General features: G+C 38.1%; 2 protein-coding genes across 9 annotated transcripts in view; one reads left to right on the top strand and one right to left on the bottom strand.

Annotated features, from left to right (window-relative positions):
* The window catches only part of TRIP12 (thyroid hormone receptor interactor 12), a 67,902-nt gene extending 59,366 nt beyond the window's left edge, over positions 1-8,536 (top strand). For all 8 annotated transcript variants that reach the window (XM_042821140.1, XM_042821143.1, XM_042821144.1 and 5 more), the window contains 9 exons: positions 712-810; positions 1,332-1,446; positions 1,625-1,779; positions 2,269-2,433; positions 3,180-3,344; positions 4,145-4,258; positions 5,874-5,968; positions 6,113-6,216; positions 7,173-8,536. In XM_042821140.1, coding sequence (XP_042677074.1) covers positions 712-810; positions 1,332-1,446; positions 1,625-1,779; positions 2,269-2,433; positions 3,180-3,344; positions 4,145-4,258; positions 5,874-5,968; positions 6,113-6,216; positions 7,173-7,369 — 1,209 coding nt within the window. In that variant the 3' untranslated portion in view covers positions 7,370-8,536. The remainder of the gene's footprint in view (positions 1-711; positions 811-1,331; positions 1,447-1,624; positions 1,780-2,268; positions 2,434-3,179; positions 3,345-4,144; positions 4,259-5,873; positions 5,969-6,112; positions 6,217-7,172) is intronic.
* Positions 8,537-17,954: 9,418 nt separating this feature from the next.
* Positions 17,955-18,211, bottom strand: part of LOC122161443 (collagen alpha-1(I) chain-like) — a 638-nt gene continuing 381 nt past the window's right edge. Inside the window, exon 2 of the mRNA XM_042820886.1 lies at positions 17,955-17,980. Coding sequence (XP_042676820.1) covers positions 17,955-17,980 — 26 coding nt within the window. The remainder of the gene's footprint in view (positions 17,981-18,211) is intronic.

The following is an 18,211-nucleotide window of genomic DNA, read 5'->3' on the forward strand; positions in this document are numbered from 1 at the left end:
TACTTCTGCTGATAGGATGTAGAGGCAACATTGTCTGAATGTACGGAAACACCATCTTTATATTCTGGGAGAGTTGTTACAGCATGTTGAAATTACGCTGTGACTACTTAAAATTGAGGGAGTCTTGGGCTGTCTGCCTTGAGTGTGTGTTATTTTAATCTGAGATCCGCTGTATTGAAAACCTTTGATAGAGAATAAGTGAGAATCTAGCTTAATCAGACCATAGCTTCCAACATGTAGGATCCCCATGGTGTGTGGTTGGTGGTTTTTTATTTTTCTAAGCCTGCCACTTATCCTACTAGGGAATATATGGGGGCAGGATAGAAATGTTTCTTTAAGTTGTTGGACTTGAGCATCTCTAGCCAGTTTTCTATTCACACTGTGTTAGTTTAAGGTATGTAACATTGCATAATAGCACTTCTTTACTAACTTGTAGTCCTTCTGTCTGATTCTTAGCAGGAGTAATAAGTACCTGTTAGGTTATGTAGATACAACTGGAAGATATAGTCTAATTTAAATGGAACACTTCATTGCTTATTAGTCTTGATATAGGAGAAACGATCATTTTATTAAATTGAGAATTGTTGAATTGTGGAACTGCTAGAATGGGGTGGAAAAGCTTGCATAACCAACTTTTTTCCTGTTGTAACTGCCTTGGGATCTGGGGCTTGCAGACATAATTTCACTACTTAAAACTTCTTTAATGTGTAGCGCACTGTGAACAGAGATGAGCTGTTGAAACAGGCAGAATCTGTGATGCAGGATCTAGGCAGTTCAAGAGCCATGTTGGAAATCCAGTATGAGAATGAAGTAAGTAATGTCAATGCAGTCTAATTTAACTCCTTTTTATTGAAGATTAATTAAAAAAGCTACAACTTTCCTAGAATGACCCAGTCAGACTCTTGATCCTTCCCACTGCTGTTCTGCAAAATCCTTAATTATCCCTCCTTCACTTGGTTATGATTTTTAGTTGCTAGAAGAAACTTTCTGACGTGTTGTGCTAAATTTCATGATCAGTCTTATTGTGAAGAATGTATTTTTTTTCTAACTCGAGGTGAAGCTGCATTTTTTTATGATCATTAGGTGGTAAATAGTACTTTCCATTTTTATTATTCACTGTTTCTAAGCTATTTCAATTATTTTGTAATTGTTATTAGTATAGTTATACTCTCCAGAGGCTTTTTGCAGCAGTCTTATAGCTCATCATGAGTTACATTTCTTAGTGTAAGTAAGAACTTAGATATTCAAACTGATTGAATGGGCTCTTATTTACTTACTTATTTTTCTCCCCCCACCTTTTTCCTTCTCCCTGCATTCTTTCTCTTTGGAAGGTTGGCACAGGCTTGGGCCCTACACTAGAGTTCTATGCACTTGTATCTCAGGAACTACAGAGAGCAGACTTAGGCCTTTGGAGGGGGGAAGAAGTAACTTTAGCCAATCCAAAAGGTAAATGTTTTACTACCTTTACAACTTTGTTTTTATATTGATTGTAAGACTACAAATTCTTTCTTTCAATTTTACGATGTGTTTTAGGCTATAATCATGGTAGCTTCTTGTCTAGAATGAATCTCTTGGTGTATATGTTGAACTTATTTCCTTTCTGTCCCCTTCTCTTCCTCACCAGGAAGCCAAGAAGGTACCAAGTATATTCATAATCTGCAAGGCCTTTTTGCACTTCCTTTTGGTAGAACAGCCAAGCCAGCTCACATTGCAAAAGTTAAAATGAAGTTCCGCTTTCTGGGAAAACTAATGGCTAAGGCAATCATGGATTTTAGACTGGTGAGTTTAAAATGTTCTTCTAAAGGGTTTAAATTGGATATCGGTTGTTTTATTTTTTTTCACTGGGGAGAGAAATGTAGCATTAAAGTTGCAAGGAATGTTTCCAGCTCTAGTAGTTTAGTTGGAGAAATGCAGCTGAGCTTTTTGATGGAAAAGGTTAGTGCATATTGAAGAACTTAATGTTAACTTTAAGACACTGAGGAAACAATAAGCAAATGCATGCTATGTGTTGCAGTCTTTCCAGTCTTATTTCAGGATCACTTTGGAATCATTATTATACTGCCTGCTACCTTGCTGGGCAATCTAATGCATATGCTCTAAGCAGTCAGTTCTGTTTGCTCAGTGGCAAATATCTTGGGTAAAAACACTGTTTTGGTATGTGAGAGAACTATGAATTACTAAATAAAATGTAGATGAAGTCAAGAGAAAACAATGAAAGATCACATTTTTCAAGTCTAACAGTTCGGTACTGAATGTTTTGGTTGACAGGTGGATCTTCCTCTTGGACTTCCTTTTTATAAATGGATGTTACGCCAGGAAACTTCTTTGACGTCTCATGACTTGTTCAGTATTGATCCAGTAGTAGCCAAATCAATATATCATCTTGAAGATATTGTAAGACAAAAGAAAAGACTTGAGCAGGACAAAACACAGGTAGGAAAATAACTCTAGGGAACGAAGAGTACATCTTTGGAACGAAGAGTACATCTTTGCATGCATTTGGATTTTGTAGTAGACATAAGTGTGTGTATGATAATGCTTATTAGTGTTGGTAATAGTGATAACTTTTATTAAAGGAACAGTTTTGATACTACAGTTTCAGTGGCTTGTCATTATTGTAGAGTTGTTTGAATTAGAAGGAGCCTTAGGAGGTCATCTGGCCCAACTCCCATGCTGCAAACAGTAACATCTAAAGCCAGTTCCTCTTCATTTCTTTGTCTCGCTCTTTCTCCTTGATCACTGCTTTTAATTTATCAGCAAGTTAGAGAAACCTGATGGATAGAAGCTGAAAGATGTCCGTATGCATGCCAAATATGAATGCTATTCACTATTCTAAGGAAAAAGCATAGCCAAGAGGTCTAACATGTTACACACCTCATTCTCCTGCAGCAGTATTTCTAAATGAAAGGCATGTGAGAAGCTGAAGTAATTCTAGAATTGCTGGATTTACTGTTTGAGTTTATTTGGTTTGTTTTGGCTTACTGTTCTGTACAATAAACATAGAGAAAGGCAAGGAGTACTGTAACAGCAATATTCTTATAGAAATACTGGTTGAAACTGTTTCAGAAGGCATAACTTTTTGTTAATATGAATAAGTTGTTCTCACTGGTTTTCACTTTGGATATATATATATATATATATATATATGTATATATATATTTTTATTTTTATTTTTTTAGACCAAAGAAAGTCTACAGTATGCATTGGAAACTCTGACTATGAATGGCTGCTCAGTGGAGGATCTAGGACTGGATTTCACACTTCCTGGATTTCCTAATATAGAGCTGAAAAAAGGGGGAAAAGATACACCAGTCACCATCCACAATTTAGAGGAGTATCTCAGAGTATGTAGAAAGTAAAGCTGGGACTACAAAGTTTTTCATTTTAGTTCTTCCTTACCTTAGTTCATAGCAGTTTATTTCTGTATGTATTTCAGTTCATTCTCATGAACTGGGAACAGCAGTAGTTTTCTCACTGCTTCTGTTCTGTACTAGTTTATATAAACCAAAAACTCACTGACCCCAAAGTCCAACTTTTTGAATCCTAGTCAACACACCTTGCTTTGAAATCCTGTGGCTTACATTAGTGAGACTTTTCTATAATGGATATTTACAAGTATGCTTTTTTGGGTAAGAAGTATTTAGGAAATGGTTTAATTTGAATTGTGGACTTCAGAGTTTTAATCTCTTGAAAGAGATTTAGATTTGCTTGAAAATATTTTGTTGGACAGGATCAGTTTAACCAGCTATTCTGAGTTCCAAATGTTAGCTTTATTTCTATCAAGAATAAAAGCTGAGTTGTTTACACTTGGCTTGAGTTGCATATTTAGAGTATTCTAGATATGAGGGTTGTTTGAACTCAAGTGACTTGTGCGGCCTGTCACTGTAGATTAGCAGAAGAGATTCTCTGCAACTGTGGTGTGCTGCATCTGCACACAGGCCACAGTACAAGCTTCTGAATTAAGGCAAAGTGAGGCAATGCTGTAGAACAGCCCCATGAATTTATGTTCAAACATTGCTCCAACTGCACTGACTATATGACCAGACTTACCTGGAGTTATTTTCTGTAGCTCTAGTCTTCTGTACAGTTGTGATCATTCTGCACTTGAGTTTTTTTAATAACTTTTTTTGCTGTTCCTTTGCAGTTGGTTATATTCTGGGCACTTAATGAAGGTGTTGCCAGACAGTTTGATTCCTTCAGAGATGGATTTGAGTCAGTCTTCCCCCTCAGTCATCTTCAGTATTTCTATCCTGAGGAGGTTGGTAAAAGCATTCTTTAAGAATACACTTATAATCTGATTGCCATATATGTATGCTCTTAATACAAACATCTGGTGAAAAGTAGTAGAATGGTCTTTAAAAATGCATATCTTAATCTTAAAAATGCAGTTTTTATTATGAGAAATGCAGTTTTCTTGAAAGTTGAGTATATCTAGCTTTTCTCAAAAAAAGGCTTCTGCTTATGTAAACTTGTTCTATATTGTTATGGAAACTTTAATTCCCTTCATTGCAGTACCTCCTAATGGCTATGGGTGCGTATGTGGAGTTAATAGGATAGTGGGTCTTCATGCCTTTTTTTTTTTTTTCTGCCCCCATCACATTAACTTTCTTGTAAAATTCTTATGCTCTGAAGCAGACTGAATTGAGACACACAGCTAGGACTGTCTGGACTAGAAAAGAGAATATTTTAGAACTTTGCCTTTGGGGAGTTCATTTGAAGGTTGTATTTCCAGGGGTTTGCCTATCTTCATCAGCTCACACCTTTGACTTCAGGAGGAAATGCATGCTCTAAAACTTTCAGCCAAGCCTTCACGTAAAATCTTTGTTCTTGATGCTTTGCATTGTGAAGGTTTCTTAAAACTTAGATCTGCAGCTAGTAGTGATTCTTTACAACTTTTTTGGTACTACTTTGAAGAAATACTACCGTTTTTCTCTAGCAAATGTAAAGGTAGTAAAATAAACTTTTTTTGGGACGTGCCCTACTCAAGCTTCTCCTTTTTAAAGTACTTGTGATACATGGGATTCTGTCGTGTCATTGTTTTAGTTTAATGCCTATTTTGTGATTGTAAACTTTCAAATGTTAATGTTGTTCCATTGCTTATCTACAAATACAATTGAAAAGTAAGCAGCAGGAGTAGTGTAAGTTGTAAGATATTTCATCTTTAATAGGGCAATCATGGGTGATATAAGTTCTGTTGCTCATAACTTATAAACCCTTCCTAAGTAATTATAAAGAACTTAACATTGAAAGCTTCTACAGATGTCCTTCTGTGTTTTGGCTATAGCCTGTCAGCTGCCCAAGTGCATAGAAAGAACAGGTGCAGTAAGCTGAAGTAAAACAAAGGAAAACGACAACAAAACACAAACGCTGCTCTTACCCCCTCAAAAAAACAAGTCAAGAACTAATCCAACAACCTTGCTGACAGAAACACCTAATAATTGTTACTGCTTTTTCTCTCTGAGAGCAGTTTTCTGAAAACAAACAACTAAACAAAAAAACTAAAAAAAAAAAAACCAAACCACCATCAATAAAAACACATCAAAATGAGTGTAAATACTCTGTCCTTTCTATTCCCTATATGTCAGTGAACTTGCAAAATATGTCAAATGTTAAGGTGGTTTGGCAGTTCTCAGTTCTCCAGTATAAATTACTTATTGAGAGCAGCTGTCTGCTGTAAAATGTGCCACATTTCATGTGGTGGTGCAGAGGCAGATTCAGCAAATGAGGCTGTCACTGGGCTTGATGCATTGCAATAGTTTGCTACAGAATGCAGAAAGGAGAATATTTTCTTACTACTGTAGTAGCTGTTAGAACAGATGTTACTAACTCTGCATTGCTTTCTAAAGGGGAAAAATATTTTTTAAACTTTACAGTTGGAGCAACTCTTATGTGGCAGCAAAACAGACACATGGGATGCCAAGACCTTAATGGAATGTTGCAGGCCAGATCACGGTTATACACATGACAGGTAATACGGTGTTAGTCTAGTTTTAAATCTATTTTAAATATACACTTAAGCAATGGGAATTATGGAATGTATTTGGAATATATATATATTGAAATATGCAGTTGTTTTCACTCTGAACAGAAGTTGTCTTTTTTTTCTCTTTAGTCGAGCAGTGAAGTATCTCTTTGAAATTCTCAGTAGCTTTGATAGTGAGCAGCAGAGACTGTTTCTTCAGTTTGTGACTGGTAGTCCCAGGCTGCCAGTAGGAGGTAGGTTCTGTTTTGCTGTACATCAAATCAAAATGAGTGGTGTCTTTCAGAATAAGTGGATTACTTCAGTAAGGGGGAAATAAAATAATTGCTTATTTTACAGCTTTGTATGTTTGCTGTTTCTAGGTTTTGAATTGTCTGGAATTCTATTGCAGATAGAATTATATCATGAATTTGGCATTCATCTCATCACTTTATTTGAGCAATTCTCTCGTGGTTACCAGATAATCTCCTAGAGGACAAGAATAATTTAGACTTAATTTAAACAAAAGCAAAAATTCTTAGTACTATATTTGTTTGATAGCAGGTGTATATTTTAAGCTGTGATGACAACAAAATGTTGTGTTACTTCCTGGAAACAAATGTTTTTATCTAGCAAAGAAACAGTACTAGCATAATGATAAACTTTAATTACTCCTCTTCTGACTTTCAGAATTTAGACAAGAGGCAGTGAGGGGGAAACACCTGAGCAATTCATTGTCTTTGCTAGGGATCTTTAGAAGATAACACCTTTTGCCACCCTTTTGGCTGAATGTTTTGCAAGTAAAGACAATCTATCTCAATTACTTAAATTCTCTGCTTTTTCTAGTTAAAGAAAGAATTTGTTAAATAAAAGTTGATTTAAAAGGAAAAAAAAAAAAAAGCAGTTTTTTGGAGAGACAGCATAGACAGGATTGAGGATTACTAGTACAAAAACCATTGCTGGAGAAAATGAGATACAGCAGCCATAACTTCAGATAATCTTAGAAACTGCATATAGAAATAATGTGTAGTGTTTTTAACACATAAAAATTCTTCCACAGTTAATGCTGGGAAGCTAATCCACAGAAAGGATTTTTGGTTTGCTCTATAGCCTTGTGAAGTCACATACTACACTTCTAAAAGCACTGACTGAACTCAGTTGTGAAATCCGTGCTTCTGTCACTGTCATTCTGAATCTCTTCTCTTCTTAATAGGCTTTCGAAGTTTGAATCCTCCATTGACAATTGTACGGAAGACATTTGAGTCTACAGAGAATCCAGATGACTTCTTGCCCTCAGTAATGACTTGTGTGAACTATCTCAAATTGCCGGACTATTCAACTATTGAGATAATGCGTGAAAAACTTTTGATAGCTGCAAGAGAAGGGCAGCAGTCATTCCATCTTTCCTGATCACAATGAAAAATGCAATGTCTGCCTGTTACAGCAAAAGAGAAACTCATGATTCTTTTCTAAATATATCACCTGAGTCAAGGAAACGTGTTACGCCTTCTTGTTGTAGAAAACGGCTTGCAGATTATAAACAAAGACACTTGGTTGATATTCATTAAAGGCCCCTATGGACTTAAAATGTTCAGGCCCTAAAAAGTTGTTGTGACAAGGTTTCTTTAGCAAGTTCTTGTTTAAATTATCATTTATTTGACGAGTGAAGTTTTTAACTTGCTTTGCTGTGTGAAATTTAAAAAGGGATGTTTTTCCAGGCTGGAACAATAAATGTCGCTGTGCAGTTTAATACTGGGCTGTGTGTATCCATCTAGCTGAAGTCTGAAATTTTTCCTCCAAAGACAACTTTTGTACATAAGTACAGAAATTAAAATACACCATGTATTTGACAAATCTAGTTTAGTAGACTAGTTCTGTGTACCCTCACCTGCCTCTAATTTTACCCATCCTCATGTATTGTCTGATGTGCAATTCACTTGGTTCTTTTGTGTGCAACATTCGACAATTGTTATGTTTTGGTTCGTGTGAGCATTTAATTGCTCCATGCCTCTTTCTCTGATTAAGATAATTTAAATTTTACTGAAATCAAATATATATTGTCAATATAATTCAGCCTTTGTAACTAGGTAGAATCTTTCTTATAGCATAGTTTACTGTAGTGGTAGGATATACTGGTGGAAGTCTTCACCAGTCGGCGCTCTAGAGCTGTTTACACAGTGATTCAGGCAGCAGAGGCCTCTTACTAGAGGCTGGGAAGATTTTCATGTAGTTCAAGTCCCAACAGTTTGGGCTGGCCAGTGTGTATTGTGGTAAGGCCAGAGCATTTTGAATTGATGTAAAGTTTTTTTAAAAGACAAATTAATTGTTTAATTCCCTGTTTGAGTAAACAGTTTTCTTGTTCTTGATCTAAGTTCTGGGTTACTTTTGTAGGTTTTTTTTTCTCCCCTCAGCGCTAGCTTGGATCAAACAGTTCAGCCTTTGTCTTTTGACACAGATAAAGCACCTGTAAGCAATGCTCTGTCCAACTGTTTTATGTGCTGATTTCTCAAATCTGCAATAATTTACTTCATCAGGTTAATGTTTTTACCTGAATATAAATAAAAAAAGTTTGCTTCACCTTTTTGTTCATAGTTTTGTACTGTATGCATAAAGTTCAATTGTGTAAATTACTGTAATGCAAGTAAATCATCCTAAATCTACTTGGCTAACAGCCTGCAACTTGTGGATGATTTGCAGTTAAAACAAGACCTTTTAAGACCTCCAACTTAAAGGGAAATTTTTTTCCTGTTTCTGGGTTCAAAAAATGGGCGATTACGTATCATCCTGTGATGCACCTGCAATGTAGCCCATCTTTATGAAAATATGATAGTTAATTACTTTTATTCAACTTTGAGAAATCAAAATTCATTTCAGTGCTTAGCAATTGTTAAGTTCTGGTTAATCAGGCTAGCATTTCCCCTAAACTAACAATACCAAGTTTTCTTTTATCTAGCTGAAGAACTTGTACTTTCAGAATATGTATCTCAATCCATGTAATGGACATTCTTACAGTGAACATTCACAGAATTACATGTGGTTGCTCATACCAGTGCAACTGAAGTGTAATGCAGATCTGTCATGAGCATGAGTAGAATGTGAAATCCTTGCACAAAGAACCTGATAACTGAACAGTTTCTTCTATGGTATTAAAGCTGAAAGAAGGCGCTTCACACTGTACATACAATGGTAGTGCACAGTGCGGCAGAGTTTTCATAAAACTTCAAGGCAGTGTTTAAACTATGGACTGGTGTTTAAATTGTTCTGATAACTTGATCAAACTGAGCACAAAGAAGTGTTTATAGTGTGTGGATAGCAATTTGTTCATTTTTTTTAAGGTTCTATATTTTAAAAAAACTGACTTTTGTGTAAAAAAAAAAAAAAAGCTAATATTTTGTATTAAAATATCATGTGTATTTGATATTTTTTTTACCCCTGTTGTCTCCCTCTAGAATTTGGCTTTCATCGACTTTGAGGTGTTTTCAAATTTGATACAAAGCCATTTGCGTAACTCTGTTTCACTGGGAAAATAAGTTGTTGGTTGCCTGTTTTAAAAGGAAGGAAAAAAAAATAGTGCTTCCAATGGCAATGATTGATGTTGTCATTTGCAGTACAGGCCAAGGATGTAGCTGGCCTGAAAATAAATTTCACCCCTTTTAGGTGACACTTCCTTCCCACTGCTAGGGCAGCTTTTAGTGCACTGGCAGAGTGGTCTGTCTTTAAAGGTAGCAAGTCATAAGAATGAATTGAAGGGAGTTAGGTTGCGTGGCTGCACTGCTTCCTGAGCGGAGATGTTGTAACTGCAAGTGGAGAACCAGCAGCGGGGTGGGGCAGGATGTTGCATGTTGCCTCTTTTCAGGAACTTCTAAGAGAGAATTTTGCTAAAATCAGCTCTGGATGTGCTCTGATGCCTGCTATGGACTGTAGTCTCGGAAGAATGTGTCATTGGTTTAGGCGTGAACTGGTTTCTGTATCTCTGTCTTAGAACTGAGACTTTTTCTTAATGTGGTAAAATTCAACTAGTTTTGATGAACAATGTATCAGTTACAGATTTGGATGAGTTTCACACCCTTCAGAATGATTTTACTGCGGCTGTCATCAGTTCATGAGGAAAGTGCCACATGAGCACTGCTTGAGCAGTGGTGTTCTCTTTTTGTAAGGAACATTTGATTAGTGCTATGTCTGAAATAAAATCAGTAAAATAGTATAGTAAAAAAAAAAAAAAAAATCCATAGAAAACAGTACAAGAATTAGCTCAAAGCATTACTAAAATTCCCATGCCTGGTGCCAAACTTGATCAGGTGGTACAACTTCACATGCAGACTGCTTGCATAACGTAATTGGTGAGGATCTCCCTTCGAAAGAAACCCTCCACCACATGTCTCCCTCTGTTAAGAGCTTTCTTCAGCTACAAATGTGGTGCCTTGGTTGTGATTGTTGACGTTCCAAGTGCTTGGGTCACTTGTGGCCAGTTCTCCAGCAGTGACAGGAGGTAGGTATGTCACCTGCAGAGTTCCTGGGCCCTGTCCCACCTTTTCTCAGCAACCTGTCTTCAAATATGTAGTAACAGTTCCCATCCTGTAGGAAAGAAAAAGGTCGTCTAAAGTTGAATTAGCACAGGAAAAGTCAGATTTGCTGATGCACTACAATTAAACGTTAGGAAGAGGAAAAAGGTCTTAGTGCTAATTGGCCTTTTCTTTGTAAGGCTTGCCTTTTTTTTTTTTTTAAATTCTTTTCTAGTTTCTTGAAGGCTTGAGCTACACAACCTCTGTGCTATGCTTACTGAGCTGTAGAGAAAGTTCTTTGTGCAGTGTCATAAGGAACGTGCCTCCAACTTGCTGTTTCTCTCCTAACTCACTTGTAACAGATCTGCTCACCTTAGTGGTTGGCTGTCCCAAGGGTAGAAGTAGTCACCTCCATGCAGTGCTCCACCTGCAGAATGGTAAACTGCACACGTGTTTCAACGCTATGTATTTATCAACTGGGAAATTAATTTCACAGCTCTACTGTTTGAGCTCAAAGACTTTCAGTGGGCTAATGTAGAATATTCACAGAAGTGCCAGGTCTGTGTGTTCTGATACTGAAATGTGCATGTACTGAGCAGAAATCTTTTGTGGGTGGGGCGGTGGAGGAAGAACTGGTTTGGGGTCTTTTCCTTTGCTCTGTGCACTTGGGAGTTCTGTACTTCTGTATCTTGAACTGTAAGTGGAAGAACTAAGCAGTGTGTGTGCATGTATGTGTGAAGCAATGAAGATGGGTCCAGTATTTTCAAAACAGTAGGACTAAAAAAAAAAGTCCAGATAAGTCCAGTTAGGTCTTGTAGTCATAGTGTTATAGCAACTTCTGCAAAAAAACGGAAACATAAAAACAAAAACAACCTGGGGGGAGTTAAAAAGGTGAGAAGGGGAATTCCAACTCCTGTGACATCTTAATCATCTTACACTTACGAAGGAAATTGTCCATTTTAAGTTGTAAGTAGCAGGGAAGGCAGGAGGAGGCAACAAGGCGGGATTTCTTTTCCCCCCTTACTTTTTCCCTGCTTTTAATCCTAGCCTGTGGCTTTTTGTCTCTCATTGGAGAGAGCAGATAGGTGGGACTGCGAGTACTCTTCCTTTTTTTTTTTTTTTTTTTTGAGAATACAAACAGGGAAGGAAGAAGCTCCTATTTCTCCAGGTAAACTTAAACACCATCATCTCATATACTGAAAACTAATAATGAAGCTATTTAAGTAGTTATTTCCCAAAGAGGCACATGAAAGAAAGTCAGATAAGATCGTAAGATTTCATTAGTTGTTGGATGGCACTCCAGGCAGCTATCTGCTTTTAACTGTCCTGAGTGTGGGATTCCACTGAAAGAGAAATTGGTGAGCTTTTAGGTTCCTATCCTCATATGTAAAATTACTGTAGTAAGTTAGCAACAAAATTTTTGGCAAATATGTTCCTGTAAATGACGCTTAAATTTAGAGGCATTAAATTGGGGAGCTAGATATTATGGAATCATACTTTGCTATTTTGCAGAAGTCTGTTCTCTAGTTCTGCAGTTCCATTGCTACCGCTTTATCTCCCACTTCTCCCATGGCTGTTTCAGCTGGTGGATGAGCTTAAACATCAAAAGGACCTGATGTACCTGGCAGCGAGGATCACCATTGTATATGCTTAGTGAAGTGAGGCCTGTGTTGTCAGGGAAGACAGGGACCTCAGTGTGCTTTGTGGTCAGTCAGGAAACAAGTTGTAAAAGGAAAAAAAAAAAAACAACACAGATGTTGTTTGGTTCAGGAGGGCCTTGAACATGCTAGATTGAGATATTAGGGTAAATATCATGTGTTGCTTTACTCTTCCTTTAACCACCATCCATGTATTCTTTGCTAACTGTAGGCTTGGTCTGACTGCAGCTCCTTTCTTTTTTTTTCCACTCCTTTGGACATATATGCAGAAGGCTCTTCGGCAGGCAGGTAGTGCAAAGCATGGTCTGGGAATAGATCAGGTCATCTATGGGGGAGCACTTTCATTTCCCCACCTCTCCTACCAACCTGGTATTGCGGATCCTTACTTTTTTAAGAGACTTGGTTAAAAAAATAAAATTCCAATTGATTGCTTCCTTTCTGAAGTCAGCATTTCCCACAGTCCTATTCTCTGCAGCGTATTTCTCATATAGCAGTATTTGTCTTCATTGGGTGTCTCAGTATGCTTAACTTACTGATGAGTGCTGATGTTACTAATGACTCAGGTGTCACGTGTTTGTTATCTCTTTGGCATACAAAGGAGCAAGCATTATTTAGCAATGCTAAAAGCACAAATGCTACTCAGAAAGGGACGGAAGAAGGATGGGAGCAAAGTTATTCAACAGCAAAATTATTCCAGCTTTAGTAACACTGAATTTGGAGACCAAACTTCCAATTTAAGGCCAGCAACATCACCTTCTAATAGAATTGAAATGAGAGCTAAAGGGATTGGCTAGCTGGAGAGCAGCTCTACTGAAAAGGGTTGAATTTAGGTCAGCAGCACGAGCTGGCAGCAAAGAAAGGCAAGAGCATCCTGTGCTGCACTCACAGGAGTGCAGCTGCTGGACTCAGAGAAGGGATTATCCCCCTCTGCTCCTTGGACCGGAGGTACCGTGCAGCCTCCATCCCTGGGCTTTTAAAGACCCAACTGGATAAACCTGTTTTACTAAAACATGTTGCAGTTTCAAAATTAGCGGACTGTATTTAGAACTTAAAATCAAAACTGCATGCGTGCGTTTAACCGAAAATCAGAAAGAAGTTGGTGCTCGTCAGAAATAGTCTCCCTCTGTTTCACGCTGCAACAAAATCCTATCAATTTACGTTCAATAGAATGAATGTACATGCAGAGAGAAGCTTTCTAATTTTTCCAACAGAATGAAGGGAAGTGACTAAGGTCTCTGCAGCTGCAAACTGTGAGTAATTTTCAGCTTTATAAGACTCTGCTTCAACAAACAGTTAATTACAGGTCTTAATTGATTGTAAGAGTAGTAAAAGGAAGTTAAAAGGATTTAACTTCCAGAAGTTTATTCTGGCATCTTAGTTGTCTTCAGTATTTAGCCGTACACTCCTGAACACACCAGTGTTTTGGTGTCATTTTGGCTCAGAGTTTCTCTGTAACAGCAGGTAGTTGTCACCTCCAACTCCTTCCAGAATAAGTAGTTAAGATGATTTCACAGCAATTATGGAGATTCCATACACAGGGTTTTCTAGAAACAACAGACTTCATAGGCATTGACTGAAAATAATGTTTGGAACTTCACTGAAAATCAAAAGATTAGGTAAAATTAGGAATATGCAATGCAAAAGACTAGAAAAGTTCTGTTCCTTGTATGTAATTCGAATAGGTCAGCGTTAACAGTAATGCTTTATGCCCATGGTGGTGTTCCAAGTATCTCTTACCATGTTATATAATTAATCTCCTCCTTTATTGTGTTACTAACTTTTAGCAATATCCACCTTTAAAATACATCTGGTGAAAGTTTATCATGCAGTTAATAGAGTTTTAGCTGTGATCCTGTGGGAAAAGAGATTCAGATCACGTTTGAAATCAGATGCACGTTTTTCTGAAGGCATTACATTACTGTTAGCAGCTGGAGCTGAGAAGAACACGTAAGATTTCCCTCTGTATTGATAGATGGTTGGATCTTCATTAATGCTTGTTCATAGAAAAATATTTGTAATGAGAATGACAGTGGGGGGAAAAAACTCCAAAAACAATTAATGGTAGAACAACGGCTTTTTATAGTAAGAACACATTTGCTTCATGACATAACAAAATCGGCCCTTCAGATAACTCCTGCCTTAGGTACAGTCACTGACAGCACTGATCTCTTAAAATACAATGTTTACTTTCGAAAACATGACTGGGTAATGTACAATAGAAATTACTAAGCAGAACAGACAGCGTTGCAATCAATCCTTCAACTTGAATGTGGAAGCACCATTACTAGAATAAACATAATAAAAACACTACCAATTTCATATAGCTATGTTTCTTGTCTTCTGTTAGCATTGCTATCATTGCAACATTCATTTTGTTACAGCTACTGTCCAATTTTTGGTTTTCAGTTCACGTTCTTTCACAGCTTTTTTTTAATTTTTTTAAGCAATCTTGCACACAAACACATTCAATTGCAGTCTTCGTTCTACTGGTTTACTTGTTTTATTTTTCTGCACTGGAGAAGACTATTCCTGACCAAATGCCAGTCTGTGTCTAACACCACTTATGTCCAGATGTTTAATATCCCTAAATCCAAAATAATGCTTTTAATCATGCTTCTGGACACTTTATTTATTCTAATACGACAATCCTACAATCCTTCCTGGCCTCAAAAACAAATTCTCTCATTCATAATGGATCTAAATACGCTGGTGTTTTCTGCTTAGCAGGCTTCTCTGATCTGCACACATTTTTCAATGGACGTATAGCCTTTATGTAATTGGTATTTTTGTTTAGCTTCATTTTCCTAACTGGCAAAGACAATTTATTCACAATTGTTTTTTCACAATTAGAGGATTGATATGCAACTCATTTTTAGCCAATGGCTTTGCTTGTGTCAACCATCTCTTTTTTGCATGTATATTTCTTCTCTTCTCCATGCACAAGGTTCTTATCTTTCTATATTCCAAAAAAGGAACTTCTGCTCTTCATCTTGCAGCTGTACATATCCTCAAGGTACCTCAGCCACCTTCAAATTTAACTTTAAAAACCTATATCACACCCAAAAAAAGGTGATGGTCAATGACAACTGCTGTCTATGCTAACGGTTTGTTATGGTGATTCACATTGTCTGTGTGCTTTGCGCTGTCCTGTATATCTGTAATGCCTGGCTTTGCCCTTTCCTGTGTGATGCAAAGCAAATAACATTATTATTGATTACAACAAATTATTGATTTCTTTTTATCTTGTAAGACTTTATGAACATACTATGAAGTGTAGAAAACAGCACTGTACAATGGCACACAGTACTGTGTAGTATCCTGATTTTCACTGATAAAGGTGTGAAAAGGTCCATTCTTGTGTTTAAGAGTCAAACAGGTGGGCCTCCCAGAAATAACAGCAGGAAGAGCCAAAGTATCTTTAGTAAGAATATTTATACTGGCAACAATTAAGTAACTGAAATTGCCTTATTCCATCTGAGTTCTTGAAAAGCTAAAATTATTAGATAACGAACAATATTTAATGGATTTAAGAAAATCTTTTCTCACAAAAAGTTAAAAATTCCCAGCAGATGATAAATCTTTGGCTTCTGAGATGCTGTCCACAGAAAGGACAAAAATCTCCCCACTAGAAAACAGGTGCAAGCTGAGGAGAGGTGAGGAAAATGTCAGCTGCAGCTTGCCCAAAACATCAGGCAGAGAATCATTAAGGTTGGAAAAGATCATCCAGTCCTACCAGGCGCTGCTGGGAAAGCGTTAATGCTGTAACTCTCATCAGAATAGCTCCTACGCTAGTAAGGAGCAACCTAACTAAACCAGGAGGTTTTAAAAGAACGCATCAGCATTTGAAAAAAAGATCACTGTAATGGGGGACACTTAAAGCACTTAACTTCCCCTTGGGAAATCAGAGATTCTTGTTCTTCACTAAATATTTAAACAGAACAGGCAGATGAGGGGGGAAAATAACACCCTGCAAAATCTCCTTCAAGCCACCAGAGGATGAGTACTCCTACATCAAAATAAGTCGTTAAGCTGTAATGTAGCTTAGCTTATTAGTGTATTAGATGCTAGAATTTGAATTGTATTATGTCTAATAAGTGTAAATGAAGCAGACAGCTTGAATCCTTGCTGAATATTTCAATTAGCAATTTGTTTGTGGAGGGCTGACTAATATTATTTAAACTATGTGCATTGGAACATTAAAATGCATAAAAAGGCACAGCATCTTAGAAAAATCATTAGATAATTAGCTAAGCATAATATTTTCTGCTGTATAGTTAAATATTTATTTATGAAAGCGACATTCATAATGCAAACATTGGTTGTATATTCTGTAAAAAGGGGGCCATGCAGGTGATACAGATACACCACGATTTGTCAGATGTGTCGACTAGTTTAGCTTTTCAGTTGTTCTCTTCTGCTAATACTGTACTCCTGTATCAACAAAACTCAGTAGTCTGGTCTAGCTGTCAGTCTTGGAACTATTTTTTCCAACGCTTACTTAGTATATGGCCTTATACTTAATATGCTTAAGACATAGGTTGGAGCTCCATCAGAATTAGTGAACCCTTTGAGGGTACAAAGAACAAAGAAGAGAGGCTCAGATGTCCTGCCCTTTACAAAGGTCATCCAGGGGAAGAGCTTGAGCCAAGAGAAAGAGATGAGGTTAGAGAGTAGAACACCTTTCCAGCTTGCGCTGCTGGTTTGCTCTATGAGATGCTCAGAGAACACTATGAAAGTTGCTGTTAACAACTATTTTTGAAAGGCTGTGTGGGAGGGTGAAGTCCTGGGAGACTGAGAAAGGGCCAACGTTTTTTGACTGAACAGGAGGACACAGAATTACAGGGCAGATGCTTTAAAATCCAATGCTACAGAATTACAGGCTGCGTGTAGCAGCCATTTCAGAGCACTGAGAAGGTGATGAGGAGCAGCCTCTGCAGACTTCTCAGGAACAAATCATGTCAAACCACGTTATTTTCATGTAGAACAAGGCAGTCGATTTTGTGGATGGAATGGAACAAACAATTGCTGTAACTTGGCACGGCTGTGGCCTTTGGCATCAATTACCATCACACTGCTGGAACAAGCTTAGCAGATCAGGATTTCCTTTTTCTTACTGTGCAAGATGATAGCAAAAATTGTTTGGAAAAAATACTTAAAAACAATCAGTAGTGGTTCAGTTCCAAATTGGAAGAATGTCTTCCAGTTCCTTTTTTTCCCTTTTGTTTCTGGGGTATGACAGTGATCACTAAGGAAGATGAGTTGTGCTGGTAAGTACAGCAGTTTTCCTGAGCCAACAAACAAGGAGCTCCAATAAACATTGTTAGAAAAAAGTAACCTTAAGGAGGAGATAGCCGTAATATAAAGAAGCAACTTAATTCGAGTGCACCTATTGCCTCGCTTTATTTATTTGTATCACCGCAGTGCCTGCAGGTGAACACAGCACCGACCCGCCGTCATCTGGGACCGACGGGAGCCCGATGGGCTCCATCTGAACGGCCCAGTGAGTTCGGAGCTAGGCGAGCGGAGCCAGCAGGGGGAGCCGGCGTGGCACAGATCTGCGGCTGAAAGGTACCCGGAGTAACCCAGGCAGCAAGGCGGCTCCTCAGGTAACCGAGCAGCAACGAGAGTTCACCTCTGCTTGGCTGCAGGCATTCAGGCGGCGCCGGCTCCATCGGCGCTGCCCGTCATTTCTGGCACTGATGCGCCTTCAGCCGTTACTCGTGCGAGAGGTGCTGGGCTTTACACAGGCTGTGCCCCAGTGCTGCCGCCAACGTTAGCTGCTACGGGTTTTCATACTTCTGCCGAAGCAGCTGCCCGGAAGGTCGGGAAATGCAGCTAACCTTCACGCTGCCCGTTATCTGCTTCATGGAGAAAAAGTAGAGGTTCACTTTCCAAAGCTTTTTATTTCCCCGTTCTTAATTTTTAAACCCCGTGGATTAATGCTAACTTCCTCTCCTTCGGCCTTTACCTAGCTCTAGTAGCGGCAGATGACACGTTTGAGCGAAGCAACAACCAAAAAGCGAACGCGAAGTTCTGCACCAGGATTTGATTTACAAGGGCGTGCGCTGAACCCAGGGCCGCCCTCCCCCCCC

Source organism: Centrocercus urophasianus, unplaced genomic scaffold, assembly GCF_019232065.1.
Source record: "Centrocercus urophasianus isolate 14NV4802_14NV808 unplaced genomic scaffold, USGS_Curo_1.0 seq_19, whole genome shotgun sequence".
NCBI lineage: Eukaryota > Metazoa > Chordata > Aves > Galliformes > Phasianidae > Centrocercus > Centrocercus urophasianus.